This window comes from Myotis yumanensis, unplaced genomic scaffold (genome assembly GCF_028538775.1).
Source record: "Myotis yumanensis isolate MYYU_CA2020_CCGP unplaced genomic scaffold, mMyoYum1.0.hap1 SCAF_2, whole genome shotgun sequence".
Taxonomy (NCBI): Eukaryota; Metazoa; Chordata; class Mammalia; order Chiroptera; family Vespertilionidae; genus Myotis; species Myotis yumanensis.
Window position 1 is genome coordinate 54,344,937 of NW_027223753.1, and position 13,709 is coordinate 54,358,645.

General features: G+C 41.9%; 1 protein-coding gene across 1 annotated transcript in view; it reads left to right on the forward strand.

Annotated features, from left to right (window-relative positions):
• Nucleotides 1–13,709, forward strand: part of TNNI3K (TNNI3 interacting kinase) — a 296,569-nt gene that overhangs the window by 196,461 nt on the left and 86,399 nt on the right. The window contains exons 19-21 of the mRNA XM_070405387.1: nt 3,931–3,983; nt 4,304–4,356; nt 8,147–8,279. Coding sequence (XP_070261488.1) covers nt 3,931–3,983; nt 4,304–4,356; nt 8,147–8,279 — 239 coding nt within the window. The remainder of the gene's footprint in view (nt 1–3,930; nt 3,984–4,303; nt 4,357–8,146; nt 8,280–13,709) is intronic.

Sequence of the window (13,709 nt, forward strand, 5' to 3'; positions counted from 1 at the left end):
AGCGAGGCGGCGGATATGGGAGGGAGCGAAGTGGCAGAGAAGGGAGGGAACCGAGGCAGCAGAGTTGGGAGGGAGCAAGGCAGCAGAGACAGGGGGAGCGAGGTGGCAGAGATGGGAGGGAGCAAGGCAGTGGAGACGGGAGCAAAGCCCACCAAGGCGGGCTTCTCTCCCTTCTCTGCTTCACTCCAGCCTTAGGTAGCCCTATTCTTGCAGGAATCTTCCTGCAACGGGCCTCTAGTATGTGCATTTTTGTGTATTACAGTATTTGTTCACCAGTGTTCTCCTTTCCTCAGTGTAACCTATTTCCTTGCATCTCCTGCCCCTTACTTCTCCTGGAGTCTTTCCTCTCAGGTGGTAAGACTTGGGCTAAGGAGCTAACTCAACCAATTACTGACAGGTTTGCTAATCTATCAAATTCATATCCAATGGGTCTGACTCACAGGACTGTTTCCACCAAATGTTTTATGCCTGAAGATGTTCCATAAAGTGCCATACAGAACAAAAGACTGTCTCTTTCCAGAGTTTTATACAAAAGCAAACAGATAAAAATGAATACCCCAGGTGGTCCTCTTAGGGAGAAAAAGTCTTAGAATGTCTATCATCTTTCTTTTATTTCTCTCTACTGATGCTAATGATAATCTCCATGGCACTGACACTTTTCATGTGTCTGGTGTCCTTCCCAGGTCACTTAGCAAGTTCTCTGTTCCTAGTGACTGTGCCTCATTCACCTACAAATGGCACACCAACCATTCTCTGGGAGGGTGGAAGTGTAGTCCTGACATGCTATGTGACTTGGTGGTCCAGAGGTATTATATTTATTCCATGCAGTTTATCAGCTTCATTCTCATGACCTTACAGTTGTGCTTTGAACACAGGCATTTGGGGCACTTGCTGGTAGGCCTCTATTCACCCAAGCAGAGTTTCTGGAATTTCTGCCTCTATATCTAGTTGTAGCAGTCCTCAGAGAGTCAGCTTCTCCTAAAAAGGGCAGACTTTGGAGAATGGAATTTGAATGCTGCCTTCACCTCTTATCAGCTGTGATACTGGCCATCTGATGTAACCACTCTGAACCTCAATTATCCATCCGGAGACTAGATATGCTAATACCAACCACATAGTGAGCTCGTGAGGAATGGAAAAAATCTCTAAAGTACCAGTACATGCCCACAGGAAGCTATCATGAGATATTTACTCCCTTCTGTTTTCGTGACCACCCTCTCTGTTACTGCCCCACCACTCCCACAATTTTCATTATTCTCACTCTTCTCAAAAAACTTGCAGTTTATGACATAGCTCAGTAATAGACTCCTGACCTTATCACTAATAATAATTGTATCACTCCTACTGTCATAGCTGGTTTCAGCTCCCTAAGTGACATCAACCCCAATGCCAATGACCCAATGCTGTCACTGATTGATATGATGAAAAAGAATAGTTATACATCTGGTGAATCCAACCTTGACAAACACAATATTGACTGTAGTCAAACTCCTCAGCCTCCCAAGTCAGCCACTGTCCTTTTCATAAAAACTCACAGGATTTTTGGTATTACAACTCTTTCTAATTGGATATGTTATTGCTTTGGGCTTAAGAATTCTAAGCTAGAGAACTTGAAGGCAATCCTTGGTATTTGTTCTCTTTCTTCCCCCCTAAGTCTAAGCTGCCCCAAGATTTAGACACTCCTTTCAGATGTTTTCATGAATTCACCCTATTGTTTTTATGTTTGTTTGTTTTTCACTGTACCTTCTTACTTTCAGGGGTGGGGAACATTTTTTCTGCCAAGGGCCATTTGTATATTCATAACATCATTTGAGGGCCATACAAAATTATCAACTTAAAAATTATGTTGCTATGAAAAATGCTCCTAGATTTATTGAATTTTGAGTCTCACCTTTAGTTGCCTTGGCAGGACCAGACCAAATGATACTACCTAAGGACCAGACACTCTCCCCTTGCTTTCCTCCTTTGGTACCTAGAACCTAAAATTGTTACACTAGTCTCTACTTTCAGAGCATTACACCCTATGTCTAAAAACTTGCAATCTCCTTGTAGCAAGTCAAGAATTCCTCCTCTGGCTTTCGAATTCCCTTGTAATCCAACACCTCATCTACTCAATTTGCCCCCATTATTCTCTAGCATGTCCTCTCTAACTTAGTAAATACATTCTTATTATTCTGATTACAGATTATACATATTCCCATCTCTTAGCCTTTACCAAGAGAGTCCTCTAACCTGCATTTCTTTTCCCCTTTGTCTCTGCCTCATTTCCTATTCACTGCAACATAAGCTCACAAGCTCTTTGCCTGTTCACCACTATATCTCAGTATATAGAAAATTTCCTGGCACATGATCAGCTTTCCGCCAGTGTTTGTGACTGTCCCTCAAAGCCCACTTCAAAGCTAATTCTTTTTTACATCTACACTGTTTTATTAAATTCTTGTACTACCCACATTCATCTTCATTTTCATTAGCTGATGATATGCTCTTGAAGATGGAATCTATGACTTGCATCATTTGCTTCTCGCAGAGTGTCTTGATAATGTGAGAAAGTAAATATTATGCTTTGGGGAAAGGTCTGTAATGACACAAGGATGATTCATAAAATTAATTGATCACTTACTATTTGCCAAGCACTATTCTAAGATCTGAGACGGTGGCCTAGATCAGTGGTTGGCAAACTGCGGCTCGGCAAACCGTGGCTTGCGAGCCACATGCGGCTCTTTGGACCCTTCAATGTGGCTCTTCCATAAAATACCGGCTCTTCCATAAAATACCGGCTCTTCCACAAAATACCGACTTCTGCGCATGGGCCATGAAGTTTCAATCGCACTGTATGTGCGTGCCCGCACGTGGTATTTTGTGGAAGAGCCACACTGAAAGGGCCAAAGAGCTGCATGTGGCTCGCGAGCTGCAGTTTGCTGACCACGGGCCTAGATGAACTGGTTTCTGTATCTTCGCTGCCACTGGCTACTTATATGACCTCGCGTAGATAGACAAATTCTCTGAGTTTTGGACAACTCCTTTATAAACTGAAAGGGTTTAACTTGGTTAGTTGTGATGTCTCTTCCAAATGTAAGATTATCTGAATTTTAAATATTTATTTACAGATTCCTGAGTGGTAGTCCATCAATACTTGCTGACTAATGAATACTATAACCTTTACCCTTCCAAACTCATGATTGTGTATTTTCAGTTTCTTTTAATTTATTTGTTCTTATTGAATGTCTTTCTTAAGTACAGCATAGGGAATATAGCCAAGTCACTAGTTTGTGGGACAGATGAGCTCTCTTTGAGTTGTCCCAGCCTTGATTTAATTCTTCAAAAGGATACTCTTTATTTAGCTTGAATTCTGGTTTGAAAAGGAGACCATTGATGACCTTTAAGCACTTTTCTTCCCTGAGATCGTCAAAAGTAACTTAGTTTTATCTCACAGGCCTTAAAAACACTCCTATGTCTTGAGATTGTAGCAAAAACGAATTGGCCAAAACATTTTTCATAGAGTCCTTCTCATGTCAGGCCCTGCCTCGAGCTGTCCTTGTGGCAAGCTGGCTCCCGGCTCTGCCACCAATATGCTCACAAATGCCTTTACTCTTTGCCTATAACCAAATTGTGTTACCAGATGAGCTTTAAAGAGCTAATAATCTGATCTTCAGCTAATTAGTCTTTTGGACAACTTTAGAAAATTTATCTAAAGTAGGATACTTTGTATACTTTCAAAATCAGATATAAGATGACCACAAATTTTAAAATATTCCTTTTGAATTGGAAAACTAAAAAAAATCAGAGCCACTAGCCTGAGATCTCTGTTAGCTTCTGAGGCTTGTTTAGATTCTGGGATAAACAAATGATTACTGTTGACCTCCTCCTTGAGAGGCCAGTCAGATTAGGAAATAAAGTTTACTCAAAGTCTGTTGTGTGTTTTTTTTACAGTCACAATATTCTTCTCTATGAAGACGGGCATGCTGTGGTGGCAGATTTTGGAGGTGAGATTTTTATGTATAATTCCTCAAATGATATCACTTTCTTTCTTCCTTGCATAGCTTGTGCCTCATATTGTGTGACAGACATTAGATTCCACCCTGACAACTGCACTTCTCTAAGTCATTCAGATTTCAATGATCCTGCTTTTTGTTAAGTATATAATTTATTTTCAGTTTTCCCCCTTGGATATCCTCAGCTAAAATAAAGGAACTGAGAAGTTAAAGAAGGTAGAGGTTTCTTAGGGTTTCAACATTTTAGCTGTAATCTTTGACCCTGGTTTTAAGATATGTTCTTTGACCTGGATTTGTTTTGTTTCCCTCAGAATCAAGATTTCTACAGTCTCTGGATGAAGACAACATGACAAAACAACCTGGGGTTTGCTGCTGCTTGTGTTCCCTAAAATTGTGAAACAATTAAAATGTGTGCACTCAGCATGAAAGGAAGTGAGATTGAGAGCAGCTTTAAGTGGAAGAAATGCCATTGTCCCAGGGGCAGGATAATGTTTTGTGCTTTTATTTTCAGGAAGCCCTCAAAGAACCCATTTCAAGGCTTTCTCAGAAGAAAATAGATTATATATATGGAAAATGTTATGAATAAGATAATACAGAATTTGATTCAAATGTAACTGATAAGTACATGGCAGGCATGGATAATTGACTTTCATATTCAGATCTCCTTATTAAGTAGTATAGTTAAAACTTAATAGATAACTCACTAGAAAATTTGTAGCTCATCAGCATCTATTGACAACTCATGTTCCACTTTAATATTATAAGACAATAGGTGGAATAGCCAAGCATTAATGTTTAAGTAAAATAGTATAAGCTTTAACATCTGTAGCAAGTATCATGGTACTCAAAATGTCTGCAATTAAATTCATCACCTGCCCCCTCCTTCATACTCCCAACCCCCAAAAAGTATACACTCTTTTTTGGAGTATCTGTGTTATTTAATTACCCAAGCTTGGGTTAATTTGTCATTCCTTCCTTTTCCTGCTTTCACTGACACATTACTCAATCATTTTTCTGATTGTTTCTTTTCTTTTTTTAAGCTCATCCCAGTTTCTCATTTTCCACTGCTTCAATTCAGGCCCTCAGCCTCTCTCTCCTGGATTATGGCAATAGGCTTCTAACTCAGTCCTCTCTTCCAGACCATTCTTTGCAAAATAAGCCAAGGGTTGTGTTTTAACTGTTTACCTCCTCCTGTGAACCATCAACAATGCCCACTTCCCACAGGCCAACATCCCAATTCCTTTGCCTGGAAGCCTCCCGCCCTTCCCAGTCTGGCCCCAGACCCCTCTGTGACCCCCTGTCCCATGACAAGGTCTCTCAAATTCCCTGTGCTCCAGCACACACCCCACTTAACCATCTTGCAGACACACCATTCACGTTCACATCCCTGCGACTCTGAAGTGCTCCCTGCACCCGCCCTGGAGGAAGTCTCCTTTTCTTGTCAGGCCCAGGAAGTCACATTCATTTTAAGTACCTTTCCTTCCATAACCTGCCCACCTTTCCACCTCCTCCCAAAACACTTTTCTCTCTGTGCCTTTGTGGCATTTTGCAATGCTGGTTTGTACTCCTATTCATTCAACAAACATTTATTGAGGGCCTACCAGGTGCCAGGCATTGGGCAAAGGGCCAGGAATGCAAAATGTGGGTAAAAGCCTAGTCCTTGATCTCAAAGAGCTCATTTTCTAGTGAGGAGAATGGGAATTTAAAGCAGTGTGGAGGTTCAGTGAGACGATGTGACATAGTGATGGGAGCTCAGGTGGAATGGGTAGATGTAAATCAGATGTGTAAGAAACAGGAAGGGGTGTCAGGCAGAGTCAACAATAGCCTGAGCAAATACATAAGGGAGGATGAGAAATATCAGACTTCTTGGGAGAACTTCGTAAGCTTGGCACTGTTGGCATGTACTGTGTGAGGAAGAAAAAGTGAGAGATGAGTTAGAGAGAAAGGCAGGAAAAACATCATGGACCATGTTGTATCCAAGTAGGATTATACATGTTGGTTTCCCCAGTTAGGTTTCATTCATCTGTTCAGTAAATATTTGTGAAGCACCTTCTAGGTGTCAGACATTCATTTAGGAACTGGGGATATTAGAGCAGACAAAATAAAGTTCTTGTTCCTACTAGAAAAAGATAGACTCTGAACAAGTTAACACAATAAGTGGTGATAAGTGTCATGAAGGAAAAACAAAGCAGATGTATGAAAGGAAAGTGATCGGGGTGCCGTTTAGATAGGATGAGAAGGAAAGATAACATCCCATAAGAGAACTGATGTGTGAGTTGTCCATGTAGGGGAAAGAGCAGTGCAGACAGGAGAAACAGGAAGTGCAAAGGCCCTCAGGCTGGAGAGTTCTGTGTGTGTTCAAGGCCAGAGTGACTGGAGTGAAGTAAGCAAGGGAAATGGTAGGGTATCAGGGTGGTGTGAAAAGTGTGTTCTCTTTTGATAGGACACAGAGACCTCATCTGGTACCTGGAGCATAGAGATAGCTAAACAGTGGTTCTCACCCCAGGTTGCACATTTAAATCACTTTGGAAACTTTTTAAACATATTCTATTTAAATTCAGTCCCCAGAAATTCTAATTTTATTGGCCTAGTGTTGAGTTTGTGTACCTGTATCCTTTAAAAGTTCCCTCAGGTGAGTCTAAAATGAGGCCAGTTGAGATTCTCTGACTAAACAAACTTTCATTGAATGGAATTGAATTGCATTTCACCAACAGTGACTTACATCCTTTTATTGTGGCAGCAACGTGTAGTCTTTAAGCACAGCACTACTCTAAGTTTATTGTGAAGACTATTTTGTTTCTTACCAGTTATATGGCCTTATGTAAGTTTGCTAATTCCTCTATTACCCGCCTGTGAAAAATCGGGCATACTGTATGCCTACTCTCACTTAGACAATGTTGTGACACAACGCATAATCTCCTGCATAAAAGGAGGCTATTTGGAATTTGAGAGCTCGTGTGGAGGAATAGCATGTGAGGACCATAATCGGAATAAAGATGTTCTTGGAAAGCTATAATTATGCATGATTTCAAAATAAGGTAGACACTTCAAAAGAATTACCAGCAGCCAGCACTACACACAGAATTTCAGTAAAAATTCTGGTTTCCTTCCACGGAAATACAAAGAAAGAAGGTGTTTGGCGAAGTTCATTGCTATGATTATGGAGCTAAGGGGTTTTGGAGCTGAAGGGCTTTTTCCTCCTATTATGCCCCCGAGGAATCTAAATTCCTGAAAGCATGAGAGACTTGCCCAGAGCGCCCCAAATAGTGGCAGAGCCAAATCTAGAAGATGCATCTTCTAACTCAAAATCTAGAGCTGTTGCCTAAGCCACAAATAAACCAAATTTATGCATTTGCATTTCAGAATGGAAAGATACCTAAAACTGAAAAATACATAATTGCAAGAGAAAAGAATGTAAATAATGCCATCTAAACATGAGGATAGAGCTTTGTGCAGAGAAACTGACTTGTAACATTTCATGGGCTTTCTTTCTGGGCTATTGCACAAGCAGCATTCAGAAATAACATGTCTGGGCCAGCAAAGGAGGTAAGACAGACCTCATCCTGCCCATGAGAAATCTACTTCATAGTATATTCTGGGCACTCCCCAGAGGCCTCTTCTCTCCTTAGTCATGAGGGTACTATTTATGGGCCTCATTTAGTGATTTCCTAAATTATAACCTGCAGATCTAAAGGAGGGACGGTGCCTACCACAGTGTGTAGATTCACTCCGAGGGACATATAGATTTCCTGGATGAACATCAAGGCTCACCATTCAGAAACTTATAAGGCTTCTGGGGGAAAGATGATCAAAGATAAACAAAAACAACAAAAGCTCTGCTGTTGATCATCACTTAATAAGAAACGGGGAAACTCGATTATTCCTATTGTTGCAATATTTTTGGAAAAATTATGGATTTCATGATCTTCCAATGATTAAAAAAATGTCTTTTGAAAAACTGAACAACAGTAAACACATTATTTATTGGACAAATTGAATGTAGCACAGTGTCAATGTTATTTTACGTTTTTGTCTTTTGAGAATGTTGGGAAGACACTTAACGAGCAAGTCCTCACTAAGAAGAACACTGTTCTACGGTGGAAGAATTAAACGCATGGTGAATAAATGACCTGTGGATGTTTCTCCACACACAGAACCTCCGCTGGATGGCTCCTGAGGTCTTCACGCAGTGCACACGCTACACCATCAAAGCTGATGTCTTCAGCTACGCTCTGTGTCTGTGGGAACTTCTCACCGGCGAAATTCCATTTGCTCATCTCAAGCCAGGTAAGCCAGGCTGCAATGAAAGTTTCTCTCGTTTTCCTTCGTTCCATGCACTTTTACAATCTCAAGAAACACTTTTTTACCCTAAAAAAAAAATGAGTATTCTTGGTGGGTTGGCAAGGTGAGAGGTAAATAAACAATCTCAAATTGTTTTAAGATGTATGCCCAATCCAAAAAACATAATGACCTAATTCTGTGATTTTAGATATGGGCACACAAAAGTGTAGGTATATTTTATTAACGTTCAGTGCTTCGATTTGCCTGTTGTTAATAAAACAAGCAAATGACGATGGCCGTGTGACATGTAGGTACAAATAAGTGGACAGTGCAATACTTATCTTTTGATATTAGATTTCAAAAGTACCTTTTTAGTGTGTATGGAGGGGTGAGCTGAAAGTAGCAACACATAAAAATAACCTGTCAAGAAGAGAATTACTTTTCCTAACAATTTTGTGTTACATATATGGATACATTCCAAAAATGGGGCTTTGTGGGTGAGCCTAATATTGTTGATAATATACTATGTCCATGGAGGTGGTGGAGGTAGGGAATTTAATTACAGGATTTGAGGTTTAAAGCAAATTTTATTTGCATCTGTCTCGTCACTGTATCTGGGTGTCTTTCATGTCTTGTCACAGTGTTTACTCACTTGTGTCCACCATTATGCTAAAAGTACTTAAGGACTTTGCATCCCCAAAAACCAAGCATGCATGAAAAGTTGTTTTCAAATTAAATCATAAATACATTTTAAATAAATCATATTGTAAGTGCCTAGTGGCCAGCCTATCACCATATATCAGAAGAATAAAGTCAAAAGTGATCTTAGAAAAAGACGAATCTTACAAACGTGTATACTCATAAGTTAAAGTCTTAACCAGAATCACAATAATGATTAGCACTTATTACAGAGCAAAAGCCACATTTTATATTTGCTTTTCAAGGTATCTTTCCCCTTAATACCATATGTTCTTTCATTACATTCTGCATAGTGTCAGTGGAGCACTTTTCACAAATTATGTGGTCTGTACATAGGTATTGAGTAAAATGATTATTTAATTGTCCTTATCTCTCTCTATATACTTTTTTATGGTTCCAAATGATGATATTTACCATTATTATAGTGTGGATGTAAGAACTCTATTTTGAATTAAACCAACATTGCCATTAGTAATGTCTTGCTCTGACTTGCTGCTATCTCTTTACCCGTATAATTTTCATTCTAATCAAGACCAGCAGCTATAGTAAAAAAAAAAAAAAAAAAGCAATTATTCTAGAGAATCCAGTAATGCTAGACATATTGTAGCATTTTTCATAAGAAAGAGATACATCTTCCTCCCTCTCATATTCTTTGGCATTTCATTTATATACTCATGTTGATTTTATATCCTAAGTACATCTAAATTTATTCACTACTTACCCCATCCACCACCATCTTAGCTCAAGCCACCATCTTTATCATTTATACTGTGATAATCTTTTTTAAAAATAAATTTTATTAAAGTATAATTTATATACAGTAAATTTTATCATTTTAAGATGACAGTTAAATGAGTTTTAATAAATATATACAGTTGTATATCCATAAATACGATCACAAGATAGTGCATTTCTATCACTTCAGAAAGTTTCCCGGTGCCTTTTGGAGTTAAACCACTTTTCCCACTTCCAGCCCCTGCTAACCAATAAACTCATTTCTGTGCCTATAGGTTTACATTTTCCAGAATGTCATATAAATGGAATTATGTGGTTGCATTGATCAGTAATTAATTCTTTTTTATTCCTGTGTGATATTCCATTGTGTTTATGCATTGACAAGTTGATGATCATTTGAGTTATTCTCACTTTGGGGCTATTATTAATAAAACTAGAGGCCTGTTTTCAAATTAAATCATAAATACATTTTAAATAAATTATATTGTAAGTGCCTAGTGGCCAGCCTATTATGAAATTCGTGCATGGGGGTGGGGGGGTTCCCCTCAGTCCAGCCTGTACCCACTCCAATCAGGGACCCCTCGAGGGATGTCTGACCCTGTGGGATTGGGCCTAAACCAGCGGTCGGACACCCCTCTCACAATTCGGGACGCTGGCTCCTAACCACTCACCTGCCTGCCTGCCTAATCACCCCTAACTCTCTGCCTGCCTGCCTGATTGCCTCTAACTGCCCTCCCCTGCCAGCCTGATTGAGCCCCCAACTGCTCTCCCCTGCAGGCCTGATCTCACCCCCAACTGCCTCTGCCTGCCTGATAACCCCTAACTGCCCTCCCTTGCTAGCCTGTTCTCACCCCTAACTGCCCTCCCCTGTTGTCCTGATCTCGCCCCCAACTGCCCTCCCCTGCCAGGCTGATCTCACCCCCAATGGCCCTCCCCTGCTGGCCTGATTGCCCCTAACTACCTCTGCCTGCCTGATCACCCCTAACTGCCCTCCCCTGCTGGCCTGATCTCGTTCCAAACTGCCCTCCCCTGCAGGCCTGATCTCACCTCCAACTGCCCTCCTCTGCTGGCCAATTTGGTTCTGATTGGTCAATTTCTATGCCAGTCAGAGTCTCTGGGCCTATCAACGGGGCCAGATCAGAAGGGTGGGCTGATCAGCAGCCCTGGTGGAGGCCTGGAGAGAAATGGAGGCATGGCTGTTGGCCAGGCCGGGAGAGAAAGAGAGGCAAGTTCTGATCAATGGCTGCCACAGAGGCTAGGGATCAGACCCTGCCTCTCTCTCAGGGCCTGATCCTCAGCCCCCTAGGCAGTTAGTTGCTGGGTTGGGGTGCCCACAGCGGCCCCAGTCAGTGCTGGGCTGCCATAGCAACCCAGCACTGACTTCCGGTCTGGTCAAGCCTTGGGTCGTTAGGACCCTGGTTCTTTATTATATAGACTAGAGGCCCGGTGCACAAAAATTTGTGCACTCGGGAGGGTGGGAAGGAGGGTCCCCCAGCCCGGCCTGTGCCCTCTCGCAGTCTGAGACCCCTCGGGAGATAACGACCTGCTGGCTTAGGCCTGCTCCCTCGTGGCAGAGGGCAGGTCCAATCCCTAAGTGCAGCCCCTGGTCTGGCTCAGAGCAGGGCTGATTGGGGAGCTGGGGCGCTGCCCTGTCATGCACAGAACAGGGAGGATTGGGAGGTTGCGATGCCACCCTCAGTCACGCTCAGGGTAGGGCCGACTGGGGGGTTGGGGCACCGCTCCCTGTCACTCACAGAGTAGGGCCGATAGGGGAGTTGGGGCACCACCCCCTGTCACTCACAGAGCAGGGCAGATCAGGGGGTTGGGGCGCTGCACCCTGTCACACTCAGGGCAGGGTCAATGGGGAGGTTATGGCTTTACCCTGTCTCACACAGAGAAAGGCCCGTGAAGGGGGGTTGGGGCGCTGCCCCCTGTCAGTCACAGAGCAGGGCCCATCAGGGGGTTTGGGGCTCCGTAACCTGTCACACACAGAGCAGGGTCGATCAGGGGGTTGGGGCGCTGCACCCTGTCACACTCAGGGCAGGGCTAATGGGGAGGTTATGGCTCTACCCTGTCACACACAGAGCAAGGCCCGTGGAGTGGAGTTGGGGCGCCACCCTCTATCACCTACAGAGCAGGGCAATCAGGGGATTAGGTAGCTCCCCCGTATCAGGCACAGAGCAGGGCTGATCAGGGGGTTGGGGCGCCTTCCCCTGTCATGAACAGAGCAGGGCGGATAGAGAGGTTGTGGCCCCGCCCCCTGTCACACAGAGAGCTGCAGAGCGATCAGGGGGTTTGGGCGCTGCCCCCTGTCACGCTGATCCCGGTGCCGGGAGGCATATTACCCTTTTACTATATAGAATAGAGGCCTGGTGCATGGGTAGGGGCTGGCTGGTTTGCCCTGAAGGGTGTCCTGGATCAGGGTGGGGGTCCCCGCTGGGGTGCCTGGCCAGTCTGGGTAAGGGGCTGAGGGCTGTTTTCCGGCTGGCTAGTAACTGAAGCTCCCAACGCTCCTTGTTTTCTTTTTTTTTTTCTATTCTGGGCCAGCTTTAGCTCTGAGGCCTCGCTGCTGAAAACATCGATACAATGTTGCGGTCAGGCCGGCTTTAAGTCCGGCTGGTTTCTGGGGTTTTGTTTAGCTTCTTATTTGCAACATAGTACATAGTTGCTTAGAGTTGCAGCTGAGAGGCCAGCAAGTTAGGCGGGGAACATTGGAGTCTGCCAGTCACTGAAGCAAGCAAGCCTCCCTGCTCGCTTCAGTGCATGGCTACCGGCCGCCATCTTGGCTGACAGTTAATTTGCATAAGGATATGCTGATTAGCCAATGGGAAGGGTAGCGGTCATACGCTAATTACCATGTTTCTCTTTTATTAGTGTAGAGGATTGCTAAAACCACTCAAGTCTTTGTATGGATGTTTCATTACTCTTAGGTAAATACATGAGATGGATTACTAGATCTTATGGTAAGAGTTTTTCCAATTGTGTTTGTGCCATTATGGATTCCCACCAGCAGTGTATGAGAATCTCAGCTGCTCCATATCCTTGCCAGCACTTTTTAATTATCAAGATAAAATATCTTTCACTAGAGTAAGTGTATAATGCTATATCATTGTGGTATTGTTTTGTATTTCTCTAATAACTCATGATGTTGATAATATTTCATGTGTTTATTTGCTGTTCACATCTCTTTCTTCAGTAAAGGGTTTGTTCAAATTGCCTTATTATTTAACTGTAAGGGTTCTTAGGTTCTAGGTATAACTCTTTCATCTGCTATGTTTTTTGCAAGTATTTTTCTCCAGTTAGTGGCTTACCTCCCTATTTTCTTAGCAACATCTTTTAAATAGCAGAAGTTTTTAATTTCAATAAAATCTACTTAACCAATAATTAAGTCAATTTTTTTGTGTATCCTAACAACATATTCCTGTCTTACCAATGGGCACAAAGATTTCTTCTTATGTTTTGTTATAGAAAACTTATAGGTTTAAGTTTTATATTTGCAAGATTGAGGTCCTTTTTAAAAAATTGTACAAGGTATTGGTTGAATTTGTTATTCTTTTGTTAATTTACTGGTTTTTTAAATATACATTTCCAATTTTCAGCATGATTAGTTGAAAAAAACTATCTCCATTATGTATGTTTGGTACCTTTTTAAAAATCAATTGACCAGATCTATGTTTATCTATTTCTGGACTCTTCTGTTCCATTGATATGTCTACCTTTATACCACTACCAGACTATTGATAGATTATAGTAAGTCTTAAAATGCAATATGAACCCTCCAACTTTGTTCTTCTTTGTTAAAATTGCTTTAGGTACATGGGATCTTCCAAATGATAAACATGGTGTATCTCTCCATTCATTGGGTCTTCTTTAATTTCTGTCATCAGTGTGTTTAGTTTTTATCATACAAACCTTGCACATATTTTAAGACCTACTTCTAAGTATTTTGTTTCTTGGTGCTATTTTTTGTTAAATTTTAATGCCCAATGTTTCTTTTATAGT